This window comes from Calidris pugnax, unplaced genomic scaffold, assembly GCF_001431845.1.
Source record: "Calidris pugnax isolate Ruff unplaced genomic scaffold, ASM143184v1 scaffold44, whole genome shotgun sequence".
NCBI classification, from domain to species: Eukaryota; Metazoa; Chordata; class Aves; order Charadriiformes; family Scolopacidae; genus Calidris; species Calidris pugnax.
Window position 1 is genome coordinate 19,853,356 of NW_015094506.1, and position 17,798 is coordinate 19,871,153.

Consider the following 17,798-nt stretch of genomic DNA (forward strand, 5'->3'; position numbering starts at 1 on the left):
ACACTGCGGGGGAACGCTGCAGTATTCTAAAATATTAAATATTGATTCCTGGAATCTACAAGGTTTTTTCCCCTTTAGCCCTGTTCTGTGATATATGTACTATCTTTTCTGCTTACATATTAGATTACACATACTGTAGGAAGGACTTGACATCAGTGCTTCGTCTAGTTTATCAAAAACTGAAAGAAACCCTTAAAAAAATGGAGCCCATTACCTGTTATTAATTTCTTTAGAACATTACGCAGCGCAAACCCACAAATTAGGGCATACTTTTAGAGTAGCAGTCAGTGAGCCCAGCGACACCCCACCAATCAAAGTAATCCACCAGTAAGTTACCCTTCTCTCCTGATTCAAACAGACCTCTATGACTTTGTAACGATTATGAAAGCCACAAGGTTTTATCAGCTGTCTCTTCTGCTTCTTGTATCAGTTTCAGGTTTGGCATCTGGGCAATTTCCCAATACATCCCCATATGGGCGTTCTTGCCTGGTCAAAGTTAGAAACAGAAACACAGCCCAGGTCATCTACTGATGAACAATATGGATCACAATATTTGCATTGTCCTGCTGTATGGCAGGACAATGTCTGGCTATAGTGATCCATCATACTCGATTTCAGCTTTCCAGCCCTAGCTTTTACCCTGGGAATTGGTTCATCTTCCATAAGTCACACACATCCCAAATTTCATAGGTAATCTCATGTGTCTCCCATCTATCCAACAAAATTTACTCAAGCAGTTTTTAAATCATACTCACTCCCAGCTCTTCATGCTGCAGCTTCTTTATTCATTAACTGGAGGTGTAGCTGGAAGAGCCTCCTTTGCAAGAAACTCCGTTATGTCACCACTGGACTTAGGGTATTCACCGTGCTCAATCTTGGCATTCCTCATGCAATAATGGCATGCAATTGGGATACAGGAAAAAGACTGAGCAGAGATTTGAACATTAAACTTCAATATGCTCAGTGAATGCCATAGCTCTTAGGCTATAATACCAGGTTTCAGTTGGCCAATACATAATTATTTTTATATAGCAGAACAGCTTCAGCAGGGGAGCTGATCACAAACTTAGCACAGTGCTTAGCTCGCTATCATTTTGCAACTATAAATTAGAAACATTCAAGCAGTCTTGATTTATCAGATGCACAGTGGGAATCTTAAAAATCTCAAATATTTTCATAGTTTTCTTCTCAGCTCCATTTGATCATTCATGGAGGAAAACAGTAACCCAGTTCACAAGCTGTACTTATGGCCTAGCACTATCAATAGCCCCTCTGGGAAATCTAATCTGTTATGAAGATGAGAGACTGTATCAGTCTGCTCTGTCTAGTGAGACCACAAAGGCTGCATCTACCTGAAGCTACCAAATGCAACTCAAGTCTTTATCTGCGACGCTCCTGCTTCTTCCATTCTGGTTATCTCCTCAGCAAACATAATGTGTAATTGTCCTGAATTATGTGCCAGTTGTTCAGCATGGGGGAAGAACTAGAATGAAGCCAACAAGACCAATGTAGATCCTGAGAGGACACAAGCAAGTAAGCTCATATGAATTACCACTGACTTCTCCCAGAGAGGCCCTTCTCAATGTTATTTTTACCCCAGCCTATATATTTAAAATATTTTGTTTGTGATATGTATACAGATCAATTAAAGTCAGCTTTAGAAATAAACCATTGGCTTCAGTTATCATCCAGGCAAGGTAAAACATTTAGATTTATAACAAGCCTGAAATGCATTTACAAGACCTCATCACACATCATTCCTTCAAATCCAGAAGCAACTCACTATTGTGTTTTTCTGCATAAAGGTTAGCAAAAAAAAAAAAAATCCTGATTTCTACTGTCCCAGACTGTTAAAATACCAGAACAAATAGGAAGAAAGATTAAAAGGTGACAATTTTACAGTCCCCGAGAACTGAAGCTTTAAACGTAACTTCCAGTAAGAAACCACTGGGAAGAAAAACACCTTAGTGTGACTAATTAGTCCCTAATGGCCAAATTCTTAAGTGGAAAGATTCGACGATAAACTGCATACAAACCATGCAGTTTGTATGCTAAACTCCCAGTTAATTTGCCCCCCTGAATTTTTTATACACAAACACATCCTACACATCCTGCATTACTAAGGGACAACCTGAACTGTGCTGAACCAGCTCAGCAGGAGCTGGGAGTCATTTCTGCTATTAACAAGAGAGACAGGATCCTGCTTATCAGCTTGCAATTTTACAAAGACAGCTGCTCTCCAGCTCCCAAGTCCACAAATTACAAGGTAATACTGAAATGTAAACCGACGTATATCTTTTGTACAATTTTCCTGACAAAACCTTACATTATGTGCTGTTAAATGTGTTGTAAATGATATACTATATAAATTAGTTGGAACACCTCATGTCAAATCCTCTCTACAGCTTATGGTTTGATAGGTAAGCAGAAAAGACAGTCTTTGTTTGTTTTTGTACTATATGAAAGTAGAAAGACCAGGCACGCTTGGAAAATCAACTTGAAAGCATTTTCAGAAAGTCACACAATGTAGCACAAGACGTTAGTGATGATGATGATAATAATAATTAGCACCCAGACATGCATGAGCAATACTGTATTTCCCCAGCTAGTAACAGAATTATACCACGCGACAAGCAAAAAGTGAATTGTGCAAATATTTTGTTTTGTTTCAGTAACATATCTCTCAGTCAATTGTTTTTTGTGTCTTTCCCTCTGTCTCACTCTCTTAAAACACTGTAAAGAAAACTGCATCTCTCAAAAAAACACCCTCAAGACAGCTGCTTGGCTCTTTCAGTATTCCACAGTAAGAATGCTTAAGCTTAAAAAGGAGCAGAAGCCATTCCTTTCTCCTTACCCCAGTCTAAGTGCCAGACTCAAACAAGAGGATGAGGGGAGCTCGCATCCTTCCTTTTCAACCCTCTTACTCCGCAGCTGGCCAGCACCAGGGCCTCTGACACGCTCTCCCATTTAATCCCTGCCCTCAATGGGGCTGCACAGATGTGACTAATTGCAATTTAGCAAACACTTCTAGTCTGCTCAGGGACCAGGCACCAGCTTGCTCGACATCCACCGTGTCAGCTCTGCGGGGACAAAAGCACAAAGCATGTTTCCTTCGCAGCTCAGGACTGACAGGGCACACAGGGCTGATCTATCAAGGCTGATACGTGGTGTCTTTTGAAAGCAGAACGGAGCGAAAGATGACGAGATCACCTGTAATAATTCTTCCATTTCTGATCCGAATTCCTAAGAGGCGTTTTCCTCTCCTCCTAAAGCCATTGTCCTCCCTGTAATGGCTCAGCTGTTAATGTCACTATCTTTTGAAACAGGTCATGCTAATGGCAAGCTTGCTTTGGGCATAGTGCTTCGAGCTCATTAATATGCATGTTCTCTCTCCGTTCATTTGTTTCTCTATTTCCTTTGAAGTTGCCTCGCTGGAACCTGCACTGCTTTTCTGTGTTAAGACTCTTGGCTGGCATTTCTCAGCTCACTGCAGTCTCTGGTTGTTATCTAGAATGGAAATGGGACTGAATGTTGCAAAAGTCAGTTAATAGCACCTCAGATGACATTTGGTGCTCAGCTGAATTAATTTCTTGGCCTCCTCACCCTCACTGCTGAGAGACCTTCTTTCTGCTTGCTCCCAACTCAACTGTTTACATTGCAAATTTTAGGGCAAGTAAAATCTCTGCATTTGTCAAGCACCTGCCCCAGGGGAGTACAGCTCCTCATTGTGCTTCTACAAAAAATAACACCACCTGGGTTGCCTTAAGTTTCTCTCTGAATGTCTCTGCCACCTGAAAGAGCTATTTCCAGCATGGGAGGAGAAATCAACTTTGACTCAGATATCAACTTCTCAGTGTGATAAGGGAAAGTGATTCAGCTGTCTTCTTTTATTTTTGGCTTTGTGATTCAGGAGCAGCTCATTGTTCGGGTGACACAGTCATAACTGGGAACTTGTGTGAGGGGGAGGAGTAAAAGCATTTATGTAATATTCAGAGGTCACTTTACATTAATATTTCTTCCCAAACAGATCAGTCCCAGCATTGTCCTCTGCAATGAGCCCATGTCATCCAAGTTTATTTTGGGGTGAAAGACTTGGACATACTGTTTTCCTCGAAGAACCTACAGGGACAGCCAGTTAGCCAGCTGCTCTGGAGGCTGCAGATTGCGACAAGGTAGGTTTGCTTCCTAGTAAGTCCCTTCCTTGCAAATCTGTCATCAGAAACACAACTTTCATGATTCTTCCATACAAACAACTGTTTCTTCTCAGTAGACATCCATTAGAAAACCAAGGAACACACCCTGAAGCATGTGAGAGGAACTGGCCATGAGCAAGACGTGGAGCCTGTCTAACTAAGGAGTGATGCCTATTTGATTAAATAAATTTGGTGGCTGCTGCTGGAGGGGTCCAGCAGAAAAAGCTAACAAACAGGCACGAACTCCTTTTTCAGCAGATGGAACTCTAAGCCACTGCATCAAAATCATTACAGTTTAATTGAACCTGGTTTGAATCCACCTTCCACACTGTGTCCAAATTATTTCCAACCCTTTAAATCCCAACTGCATTTCTTGTGTAGAAAAGCAGTAGTATGCTGGATAAGATTTAAAGTAACCAATTCTTTTGCTGCTTGTCACAGAGTTTTTCATGAGATAGAATATATTTTTTTAACACAATATAGTTCCTTAAATTATTTGCAGCATTAGTTTTTAAGAGGATCCAAAAGGAAGCATACAGTAAGCTAAAACAACTGAATAGAGTGAGTGGTATAGACCAGCGTCACCAACCTGTGTCACAATGCAGAGGGCTGCATACAAGTTATTTGGAAATGACAATTCAGCAGGGCTGACACATGGGCAGGAGCTGAGAGTCCTGGCAACTTGACAGGACCCTTCAGTGCAACCTGAGGGTCTCTCACACGGGGTCCAAGAAGGGACCACCAGTTGGGTGGTCAGTAGCATCTACCATATTTAACGTGTAGCCCCTTCCAGTTCACACTATCTACTGGCATGTGCCTCATTTGATGCAACATAAAATCCATCTCACAGCCACTGGCTGAGGCACTTGACCTAGGTCTAGATCTACTGCTGCACAGCCTTGCCCTATTAACTACATATTCTCCAACAGGAGCAGCAGCAAAATCCATCACATACTACAACACAGTGAACAGCTACAAAACAGAACAGTGAGTATGGAAGAGCCAAAGCGGCCACCTGCAGAGTTGCTAACAGTTAGAGCTGAGAGCGCATACCAAAATGTTAGGGTTTGGGGGCTTTTTTTTTTTTTTTTTTTAAATTACCTTGTTTACTTGTTTTCAGCACCTTAAAAGTAGACAAAATCCATCTCGGCTAGCCCTAAAAATTGGTGGTTATTGCACATAAAAAGTAAAACTGACTACTTGAAGACTACTGTGTTCAGCTTTGCTCTTATTAAAAATGGAAGAATACCTAAAGCTTTGTGATTGTGACATCATAGTTACCTTCAACCTGAAAATTCGATCAGGTGTCACAAGACAATGCACATCACTTTATCATCCAAAGAGGAGTACAGATGAGAGAGCATGCCACAGTTCCATACAAACAACTGTTTCTTCTCAGTAGACATCCATTAGAAAACCAAGGAACACACCCTGAAGCATGTGAGAGGAACTGGCCATGAGCAAGACGTGGAGCCTGTCTAACTAAGGAGTGATGCCTATTTGATTAAATAAATTTGGTGGCTGCTGCTGGAGGGGTCCAGCAGAAAAAGCTAACAAACAGGCACGAACTCCTTTTTCAGCAGATGGAACTCTAAGCCACTGCATCAAAATCATTACAGTTTAATTGAACCTGGTTTGAATCCACCTTCCACACTGTGTCCAAATTATTTCCAACCCTTTAAATCCCAACTGCATTTCTTGTGTAGAAAAGCAGTAGTATGCTGGATAAGATTTAAAGTAACCAATTCTTTTGCTGCTTGTCACAGAGTTTTTCATGAGATAGAATATATTTTTTTAACACAATATAGTTCCTTAAATTATTTGCAGCATTAGTTTTTAAGAGGATCCAAAAGGAAGCATACAGTAAGCTAAAACAACTGAATAGAGTGAGTGGTATAGACCAGCGTCACCAACCTGTGTCACAATGCAGAGGGCTGCATACAAGTTATTTGGAAATGACAATTCAGCAGGGCTGACACATGGGCAGGAGCTGAGAGTCCTGGCAACTTGACAGGACCCTTCAGTGCAACCTGAGGGTCTCTCACACGGGGTCCAAGAAGGGACCACCAGTTGGGTGGTCAGTAGCATCTACCATATTTAACGTGTAGCCCCTTCCAGTTCACACTATCTACTGGCATGTGCCTCATTTGATGCAACATAAAATCCATCTCACAGCCACTGGCTGAGGCACTTGACCTAGGTCTAGATCTACTGCTGCACAGCCTTGCCCTATTAACTACATATTCTCCAACAGGAGCAGCAGCAAAATCCATCACATACTACAACACAGTGAACAGCTACAAAACAGAACAGTGAGTATGGAAGAGCCAAAGCGGCCACCTGCAGAGTTGCTAACAGTTAGAGCTGAGAGCGCATACCAAAATGTTAGGGTTTGGGGGCTTTTTTTTTTTTTTTTTCAAAATTACCTTGTTTACTTGTTTTCAGCACCTTAAAAGTAGACAAAATCCATCTCGGCTAGCCCTAAAAATTGGTGGTTATTGCACATAAAAAGTAAAACTGACTACTTGAAGACTACTGTGTTCAGCTTTGCTCTTATTAAAAATGGAAGAATACCTAAAGCTTTGTGATTGTGACATCATAGTTACCTTCAACCTGAAAATTCCATCAGCTGTAATAAGACAATGCACATCACTTTATCAACCAAAGAGGAGGACAGATGAGAGAGCATGCCACAGAAAGATTTTAACTCACAGTGGCTAATTTCTGAACATCTTCGTCAGATGCTCCCAGTGAAGCAAGTCCTATCTCTTGTGAAAATTGTGCAAACTTGGGATCAGCAAGTAGAGGCACGTGTCCCAGGAGTTCATGACACGTATCCCTAAGGGAATGGAAATGAAAAGAGAGTCATTACAGAAATTAATTCTATAATTATTCCATAATTAATTTAATATAAGCCATTTTACATGTGTCTGACCTCTACTTCAAAAGTCTTAACAGAAAACATTTATTTTTTTTACAGAACAGTTTTTCTTCCCTATGTATGGTTCTGTAGAAACATCCGGGTTTGCTTCTGTTAAATGGGTTATACCTCATTTAACCCCACTTATTCCATGATTTCCACATCATTTCCAGATTGAGTGGGACAGCTTGATCACTGCTGTCTTCCAGACTTAGTACCATGAAGACTGAACTGCCCAAAGGAAAGCCAGATGTCTCACAAGTACAGTTTTCAGCATTTCTCTCCACATTAATCAAGTTCAAAATCCCACACCTTCCATCTTCCTCTTCTCCATTCCCCTTTCTGTGCCTGGGTACAGCTCCACAGCCAAACATTTTGCCACTTGCCACTAGAAATTCAGGGCAATATTTACAGAGCCTTCTTTGTGCTTAATTTCTCATTTAGTCCTGGTTTCCTGCTGCAATTACTGAGTACTTTCGTTGCATGGTCCACTTTTCACCAAATAGATTTCAGAAAAAGCAGAGAACCCGAAGCATTTAGAAAGAACTACCATCCACACCTGTAAGTGCATTATTAGTCACAACAAAGTGCAGATATAAGTGTACAAAAAAGTGCTAACCAACCTAAGAAAAGTGCACATGCATCATCTACAAAAGCTCTCAAATAATTCTGAAAGTTTTGGTGCATTTGTTCACAGAAAATAATGGACTTGGTAGTAAAGCTCACTTTAAAAAATCGGATCTGACATTTCCTTTGCTTTTGTCTCTTCAAAGACATTTCTCTTTTTTTTTTTTTTTAGCTGTAAACAAATGTTTTAAAGGCAGGGAGAAAACATCAAGTTTTCTGCCTTCTATCCAAAATCATCCAATTTGTCTTTTATAAACTATTTTTGTTCGAAAAGACACAGAACCTGACACTTCAGATAAATCATGAACAGAAAAACAACCCTCTATATAATTTAAAGTCTCCTCACTCGGTATTCTTCACCAAGAAGCCTGTGCCAACTGTGTCTAGGTAGATAGTAGTAGCTTCTGAATGCATGCAAATGAAGATTAGCATTTTTGGCATTCCCAGTTTGCCTAACCAAAAGCTTACCAAATAGGAGGGTTACATACAAGTCTCTCTTTTCAGTCCAGATGGACTCAATGACAGACACTTGCCAACATTTGCTCATGTTATATTTACGCTTTTTGGTGAGACAAGCACTGCTCTGAAGTTGTATGTGACAAGTTTGAGCCAACCTCATATATGGAGTAATTCACTCAACAGTACAGAATAATTACCAAATCTCACTTCTCTTCCTTCCTAGACATCCATATTTCCCAAAGAGGCAAGGGAGGTAAGCAGATACTCTTGTGATAAAACAAACATGGTCCATGGACATTGACTGGAGACTCAGTTCTAGCAATATAGCCCGAGTGCTCAAATTTACAGTGCACCAATATTTTTAGTCAACACCCATAAAACATGTTTGATAAGCACTGTGGCTAGGAACAGTATCAGACATCGTACTTGCATAAGAAAAATGGTTTGCATTTGTTTTCCACTGGCTAGTAATGCTTGTGCTTCCTCCTGAAAGACAGACTTTTTCTCCCTTGTTCCTACATAATTGCATATCCTTTCAGAACCTGAGAAATTCCCAATTTCTGCAAAAGCGGATGGTAAGAAGGCTTTCCTTTTATGATCTCCACACCTGTTGATGATGCTCCGAGTCTTGCAAAATGATCAAAGTTCCCTATCAAAGGACCAATAGCTTGGATACTGCTCCATTCCTCACTGGAGCTCAGACTTGAAAAAACTGGCTGGCTCTGCATGGCATCATCCATCTCTTTGTTCAGGAGATGGTTTGAATCAGTTGAGTGGGTAATCATCAAAGATTAATGACCCTTCTTTATTGATTCAGTTCCAGTCACAACAATTTCTTCTGTCATCTCCTGAAAGGTTTAGGAGATGTATTGCTAACAACAGAAGGGACAGCAGGGAAATGGACTCTGCAGTCAGATAGATACATCCAGAGAATTCCATGTACCAGACAACTCACTGGAGGAACCAGACTCCTCCAACCATCACCTTCCAATACAGAAATGGGTGACAAAGCCCTTTCTCTGGAAGTCCAGAGCTCTAACTTCATTTTCCATCTTCACAAGAGAAGTCAAAACTGATTGCTGAGCACTCCACTCATATATTTAAGGTAACTTCATATCAGTAGTTCAAATAACAAGAGCAAAGAAGATGTAGCAGGACTAGCTTCAAGTAAGCACACTTGCCTCCAGGCAGGCTTCTACAGCAGCATCATCACTATCAGCATCTACCGCCTGTGCTGAGGGAACAACTTCCAGAAACAACTAAGTGCAGACGTGTTATTTCTAGTTCTGCATTGGGGCACAAGCTCTTTGTGTCACTTCCATCCTTGCAGACCAAATGACCACAGACAAAACCTAGTCCCTGGCAACTCTCCTGGGAAGGGGAGGAGGATAAAGAGGCAGAAGATATTTCTCTCGTGCCTTTAGCTTGTAGATTCTTCCATTAAAACTATGCAAAGTAGTATTTTGAACGTGGAGTTATAAAGACGGGAGCTTAAAACAAAAACTTATGAAAAAAAATAATAAAATAATAATAAAAGATTTCAAATCTTCCAAGCAGAACCATGATCCAGCATTTGGGATTGTCATTGGAGCCTCTTAGATTTCCCTGCCAGTCTGGCCCTTTATAGATAGTCTAAACAATATAATTCTTTGCTTAACTACTAAGGCTGGATTCTTTTGTTTTGTTTTATTCAGAAAATAATTAAGTTCCTTTAATTTATTCGCACACATTGCTCAGAGAAAATAAGATTTTCGTAATGCACTTTTCACAGCAAAAGATTTTTCTTGGAGTAAATTAGTTAGCAGAGCAGAGGAAATCTATATAGCTCTGCGAATGTAGTAGAAACATAATGAAACTCAGGAAGAAATGTTTTAAAATGCATATAGGAGTGATACAGATCAAACCAAATGAACTCTCTAATTTGTATCTAGCTCTATAGCCCGGCTGTTAAATCTGATGGAAAGCCCACTGAAGTCAAAGGGAGTCTTTTTACCAGGTTTATATCATTGAAATGCAACATTCAGCCAGCCGGGGACTCGCAGCAAACCTCGTTATGGCCCCATATATCAACCAGCAGATCTCAGGGCATTGCAGCTACTGCGGAAGATGAAGAGCTGTCCCCACTCAAGTCAGTTTAGTTTTGCTGCTGATTACAAAAAAAGCCAGGATTGCACTTTACATTTCTGATAACACTTAATATATGCTCTATCATATGAAAAAATTTAAACACATTTTAAAAGGGATTTTCAAAATTTTCCTACGGAGCTCCTGATAGTACAGATTATTTAATTTACGTGGTTTCTGAACACACGGGTCTGCAGGAAGAGAGTAACATCATTAGAAAATGACAATTCCTCTGTTAGTCATATTTAGAGCTGCTAAGAGTATAATCTGGATTTTTAAGTTCAGCCCAAATAAGGGATAAAAACCTTCATTCTAATTGAACTTGTATTTCTACATAGTGACTTTCCAGACACAATGACCAAAAAGGTTACAAAAAAGTAGTTGCCATTGCTACTAAGGATCAGCTATAATATACTGCATAATTCTGAACATAGGTAGCATCCTGAAAACTAAAGGTGTCTCAAATACACAAATCAATGAACCAGAGAACATCAGCAAAAACATAGACACATTTGTTTCCTGGAAGACAATCCTTCCTTTGTTCATGTTGGAGTTACGTACCTAAATCCACTATCATCAGATGAAAATGTTCTACTTTGTACTAAGTTAATAAATGTCATTATTCTTTTGCTGAGCATTGGCAGGTGCTGCAATGTAAGACACTCACAGGAGAGGAGATCATTGGTGCACAACCTGCTACTTCTTAACTATAATTTCTTTTTTTGAAATATCTAGAGATATTTTTAGATAGACCAGAAGAGGTTCTGCATTATCTATTCAAGCCCTTCTTTCAGGATTTTACAACATAGCAATTTATGTACAAATTTACGAGATTAAAATTCTAATTACAGAGATTACAGAAGGGAGGGAATTCCTTCCAGGATTACCACCTTTGTCCCATAAAAACATGCACACAAAACTAGGCTTATATAGCATTTTAGTGAATACTTTGCCTAGGTCAGCCGTTGAGGCAGAGTAAGTAGATACGTGTATAACAGCACCACCTGGCGACTCCTGCCAGAATAATGTTAGAGCATTTTTAGAGACGGTTTACTATGCCCTTCCATTAATCCTTCCATATCCAAAAATATTATTACGTGGTTTCAGCAGTCTATTCATTAAATCAAAGTTAGGTGTGGGTCCAAGTGTTTACAGGACTGGAGCTGAATATATATATAGATGTGAAACCTTTGTGTAAATTTTGTCAAAAATAAAATACACCAAAATAGTACAAGCTGTATAAACAACAGTTACAATATCATGCTAACCATCTGATGACTGATGCACTGAGAAAATGTCATTCCTCTGGTTACAAGATCAGTGAATGTCTTTGGTGAAACTACCTCCCTATTATCTGACTGTCGTGTATTGTTCTGTTACTGCTGCACAGACCACTCCATACATAACACAAGACAAGAAATACAATCGCTTCGATCTCTTTTTTCCCCATTTTTCATCAAGAGACAAAATGCCAAAATATTTCATCCAAACTTGCAGTATTCTGTTTTGGAAAAGCTGCAATGCTGTCCCATGAAAGTCATAATTAAAGTGTCTCATTTCTATCATGCTCCCTGTAAGAGGCTTCATATCTAATGTCTTCTCTGGATGAGAGAGCAGTGCCTCTTGGCTTGTTTACACGTGTTATATAAGAGAAATGAAGTTCAATTGTGGAGTCTGGACCAAAAAACATAAATGAAGACACAATTTATAATTCTGAAAGCAATTTCTTTCAAGGGATTCAGGGCTTGTTTTTTTTCCAATTTTTTTCTTATCAACGTGAAAATGAAATTTTAGATACTTTTTCAAAGTGCTTAGTCCAAAACTCCATTTTCCACTGAAAAATAATCCGGATAGAATTTTTTGACCCAACATATAAATAGCCTAGTTATTTAAGTAACAAGCCCAAAAAAAGCCCTTGAATTAAATTCCAGCTCACCAATGCAAAGGAGTTTGTCATGTGTAACTACATTTATACCTTTGTGGGAAAGTTCTTCTTTTCAACCTTGGCAAATCCAATTACATCTTTTAAGAATCCAGCAATCACATTTTTTCAGCACTAAAGCAAATGAAACTACTTACGGTTCTGGCGTGTAGAGAGGATCTGAGCCATGTCGTATGTACTGAGTACAATGAAAAACTCTGTATGCTAAGCCAGCTAAAAAATCCCGGGGAGACAGGTAACCAGCAACTGGTCTCACTGTGAAGCCAGACCTTTCTGAAAGTGAAGGAGATAATAAAAGACCAAATTCTATAGTCCTACATCCATTTATGAGGACAGGTAATAATCTATAACTAATTATTCTACCAGAAGCATGACACTGATAATATCTTGGTTGAAGATGACCACACACCATTTTCACCTATTATGTATGAGAACTATTATTTATTTTGCATTGATAGCATATGTTTAATGAAAACAGCTCGAGGTATTTCAAAGTTTGTTTTAATAACTTTTTCTAGAAAAGACGGTAAGGTACCATAAGTGATGTTCTCAAATCACCAAGTTATCTGATTTTCATGTCTAGTACCAAACAGGAGAGAAGTTCTCAAAACAGAAGATGACTTCTGTAAAATACATTAAAAACTAATAGAAAATAATAGGATTAAATCAAATCTTTCCGTATTTTTACAGATAAAATACTGTTTGTGACAGTAAAATACCAACTTTCACAGCTGAGGTACTCATTTATTTAACAAAGAGTTCCTTTGTCGGATTAGTCCCCGTGAGGAATTATTTCAGACTCAGTGACTTTGAAAAGGACATTTCTCTCTGAAATTCATCCTTTACTCTTTCCAAGTGTTTACAGGAGAACGTTCCAAGTTTTTCTTCAACAGACACTACTGTTGTCGTATTTAGTCTGAAAACGTATTTCTGAAAGAAGTGTGAGGTTTTGAGTTTCTAGTTAGAGAAAGAACCTGTACACTTTGGGAGCATTCCTTAGAGACCATAACACAATAGATGAGAGACCCAGAAGAACACAACCAAATTCAGGAGGTGATGAGTCAGTTATTAGTAAATGCAGGTGTTTCACAAACGAGTTAAAGATGAAGCAGGGACTGGGGAAAGTAACCTCTTCATTACAAATTTTATATTTCTCTTAGTTAATAATTTTTCATGCACATTTGGGACAAAACATTTTGCTATGTTCTGTCATAACACTTAACAGCACATAACGTTTTTTTTCCAAAAAACTGCCTTTATAATGTTTTATGTCCTGAGCTCCAGAAGCTCCTGAGCAAGAGGATTAAAGAATAAATAGATGTATCTGAAGGGATCCCTGAGGAGAAGAGAAAATCTTAACTGAACTCTTTGGCAGTTTTTCCTCTAGACTTAAAAACTGCAGGTTCACGTCTGCCACTTCTCCTTCTATATGGGATACATTTGCATTACAGACAAAAAAGATATTTTCAAGTTTAAATATGTATTATCCTGACCTCTTAAAAAAGAACTTGAAAGAGAAGTACCAGATTACCTGTGGAGTCCCACTGAGCTTTTTCAGCATACAAACATAATGACTAGCTTCCTGAGGTCTTGGGCACTCAGGAAAGCCTCATATTCATCAGGCTGTACAACAATGTGTCAAACACACAGTTCCTCTTTAAATTCAGTTATTTTGGCATTTTATTCCCTCTTTTACCTGCCTGGAGATTTGAGGAATGCCCACTGCAGATATTGGAACACCCACACTGTGGCAATGAGAAGAGCAGAGCTAACTGTGCTCTTTCTTTTTATTGTACTGAAGGACTTTTCTCCCTGTGAAGGATAGTATCACCTGATACGTGCTCAGCTGTTTAATTCTTCTCAGCTTCATACCTGCAGGTTCATATATACAACTGTCTTGACCCAACAATCTGCCATCGAGAATGGCAAAAACAGAATGATACTTCAAACTAAACCAAAATCCACTGACAAAGCTGGAAGTCTTTTCATTCAATGTGCTTTGCATTTTGTACTAAGAGAAATAGTTTTCTTATGAAACTGTATCTATTGACAAACCAAATATGAACCTTACCTTTAAGAAAAATAGAAACATCTTCTAGCTGAGGCACATTATCCTCTCTGTATCCACAGTACTTGGTCAGTAAAGGAAAGTTTTTTAAATATTCACGACATGCATGGGTGGGATAGAGTTTACTGAGTTCCCGAAATACCACCCCCCATGTTTTAATTTCCTCAGCTGTGTACTCCACTCTGGGAATGGGTTGACCACTGTAAAAAATAAATCAATACAAAATACATTTTAATACAACCAGATTCAAGACAGACTGTGGATGGCAAAATTTCTGTGAAAAGTGTTATTTAAATAAAGGCAGAGACTAATAAATCTATTAAAAACTATTTTTAAATGACAGCCAGATGCTTCTTAGAATTAATTCTTGATGTTATATTGTAAATATTACATTTGTTTCTTAAGAACTGTATTTCTTATTAAGCAATGAGATTATTTCTTAATCTTTGTACATATCATAGTAGAAGGATGGATTTCTTGTATGCCATGTTCCTATACCAGAGTAATATTTCTCCACTACCACTGATGCCTTTGCAAGTGGTTAGCTGAAGATCCTGACTCAGTCTAACTTGTAGATTCAGTAAGACTATCAGCAGGCTGCATGCTCTATGCATTCCTAAATATACATAATGTTCACACGGTATCATTACCTAGAGTTTTACAAAGTGTAGACTAGGCAATTACATAGAAGTTTAGAAATGTGTGGATCCAATTAAAATATGTATGTGTATATATATATATATTGTTTAGACTGTTGCTTACACGTGTAGATATGTTTGGAACCCCAAGTACCTGCAGGACCACATCATGAGGAAGCTCACCTCAGAGCCAACAACAGCCTAGCTTAGGTGAAAATAAGCCTCTAAATAATCTCTCTCCTTTTTTTTTTTCCTCCTTTCTTCTGTATCATTCCTCTGACTCCTCCCCTGTACACAGATGTACAGAAACTGCAAAGCAGGAGCCTCCCAGGGTACCTGCTAATCTGTCGCCAACATCCAAGATTTGCCTTCAGTCATTACAGCTAATTCAAAACTGACTGTCAGTGTGAAGGGCATGAAGGGCTCCTTCCAGTTTGCATCGCCTCATATTTAGCTGTAAGGAATGTTGCATGCCATGGGTCACCATCTCACGTTATGAATTCCTCCTAGAACCTTTATAGTCTTTCTCTGGATTTAATGTTCACAATCTAGCATGTAACCTGTACAATCTGCCTTCTCCTTGGGTATCTTCTTTTCCCAGACTGTAACAAAGTACAGATTGGCAAGGGGATTCACAGGATCCCCTTCCACCCCCATCAATCCCTGTCTCCCACTCCCCTGCCACAGGGCTGGCAAACGTGGGGGCTCCCAGCCCCCAGTGCTGCAGCTTCCCCAGTGTCACAGGCAGCAGCTGCACAGGCGCATCGGGCACAGGGGATCTCACTGCAGCAGGAGAATCATTGAAAACTTACTATTTAATCCCCTTGCCTCCGACTATATCAAAGTGTTTTGACCCCTGGCAGTTATCTGTCAAAGGCCACTTTGTATGAAGCACTCATACTTGCTAAGGACTCATGGAACATCCAATACATCCGCTAGTTCCCCTTCAGCCACTCTTTTGCAGACCTGACAAGAATTGCAACACATTTAGCCAAGCATTTCCCACCAACAGAAGCTGTGCTGGATTCGTGCCCATTCTGCGGCGGGAGTCAGCCCTTCAGGTCTAGTGTTTGTCTTCACCTTTTCACTTTATCAGCCTTACGCTGCCTGCCAGCTCAGGGAAACACAACACTGCTGTTCTCCATCGCACCGCCCATGACAGATGCAAGCAGGTTGCTACTCCATCCACCTGGGGTTGCCAGAACACTGGGCCGTAGCCTCCTCCTTCCTCAGACCTCACTTCTACTACGGATACTGCCAGTACAGGTCAGCACCGGCCCAGCAAAGCTGAAGAAATCTGTGCACCAATGGAAAAAACTCAGGTTTCCGTTTCGCCCGTCACTAGAGAGGTATAAACACAATCAAGGATGCAAAGCTTGTTCACTGCTCACTAAAAGGTTTATAACTTAGTTATTGTTTCAATTAATTCATCAGCACTGAAGTAAGGTTCACTGAACATTAATTCCTTAATAGGATTTATGCCTAGGAGGGCTGATCTTATTTCCAGCTGATCATGATACTGCTTTCTTTATCGGAAGGATCAAGGCAGCCTGACTTGAGGGAGGACCTATGCCTTCCTCACTCAGCTCTGCAAATATCATTTTTTCTTACCCTCATACTTCAACAAGCAAGACCCACCTTGTGCTAAAACACTTCTATAAATCATGGGAATGGCCAGCCTGCACAGCCAGTTTTCTTGTGGCTGAGTAAGAAGACTCTACAAGCTAACCTATCCTGAATTTTTATTTCCTCTTATTAAAATTGGGTCTCTCCATTTTACCATGGTCATGAGCCATCAACTCATGTTATAAATTCCTTCTTAAACCTCATATTTTTCCTCCAGATTTAATTTTCTCGACACTTTTGCAATCCCTTATCAGTCTCAAGGGACTAATTAGCAAGATTAACACATTTTCACTATCATTAGGATGGAAGCTAAGTAAAGGAGGGAGGAATACTTTTTTTTTTGGTCCATTTAATTCATATAGCTGATTTTCATTGCTGTGGTCTATTAACATGTCTTTCCCTTCAACATTCAGCACCAGCAAATATTTGCTCCTCCAAGTTCACTTCTTAGTGTTTTTCTCTCTCTCTCTCTCTCCTCTACAGAGGCCTCTTTATGTTCAAGCAGAACACCTACCACTATAGAACAGCAGCAATTCATAAAGGAAATGCTGATCCAGGATTTTCAACTCATTTTTTTAACAGAGCCAATTTCTTTGCAGCCAGATTTCTTTGTTAGTTTTTTCTTTTTTTTTTAAGGAAACAAGTATGGGTGGTTCGGGGTATTTTTTCCCACTGGAAAATGAAAAGTAGAAATGCACTAAGCCTCAGTAAATGATTAGGAAGGTCACTTACCTGGAAGACACTGAGAGGTATAAGGCGATTCTCAGAATATATCCCTGAGGGAAGCAGTCCTTACAATAGAGCTTTGGGTAAGTAAACAGTCACTAGACCTCAGAAGAGGGTGTGATGAGACATGCAGTCTCGAGACACATATACTAATTCTGAGCTCCCCAGCAGAAAAAGCTTAGCTGGAGCAGCACAGAGGTCTCCATGAGCTGATTTGCCTTTCCTCAGTGTGGCTTAGGCTGAGCTGCAGGATGCTGAGAGTAAACGTCTGCCCGGGCTGTCTCTACAGGCATACCTGGAGACAGACTGTACAGCCCAGTAGATATGCACATCTCTGGGGTTAAGATAACCACTGCAGGAGACATGAGGAGTATGAATGAAATTTTATGGTATCTTAGGTAACCACCCTAACCAGTGGCCTCCCAGCCGTTTTGTGGTCCCTACCTAAAAAAATATGTGAAGCATCTAGTTTTCC

The 17,798-nt window shown here is 39.8% G+C and overlaps 1 protein-coding gene across 1 annotated transcript in view; it reads right to left on the reverse strand.

The window, feature by feature from the left end:
• The window catches only part of TPH2 (tryptophan hydroxylase 2), a 53,044-nt gene that overhangs the window by 23,918 nt on the left and 11,328 nt on the right, over positions 1–17,798 (reverse strand). The window contains exons 6-8 of the mRNA XM_014963487.1: positions 14,337–14,533; positions 12,403–12,538; positions 6,906–7,032 (exon numbers count right to left, since the gene is read on the reverse strand). Coding sequence (XP_014818973.1) covers positions 6,906–7,032; positions 12,403–12,538; positions 14,337–14,533 — 460 coding nt within the window. The remainder of the gene's footprint in view (positions 1–6,905; positions 7,033–12,402; positions 12,539–14,336; positions 14,534–17,798) is intronic.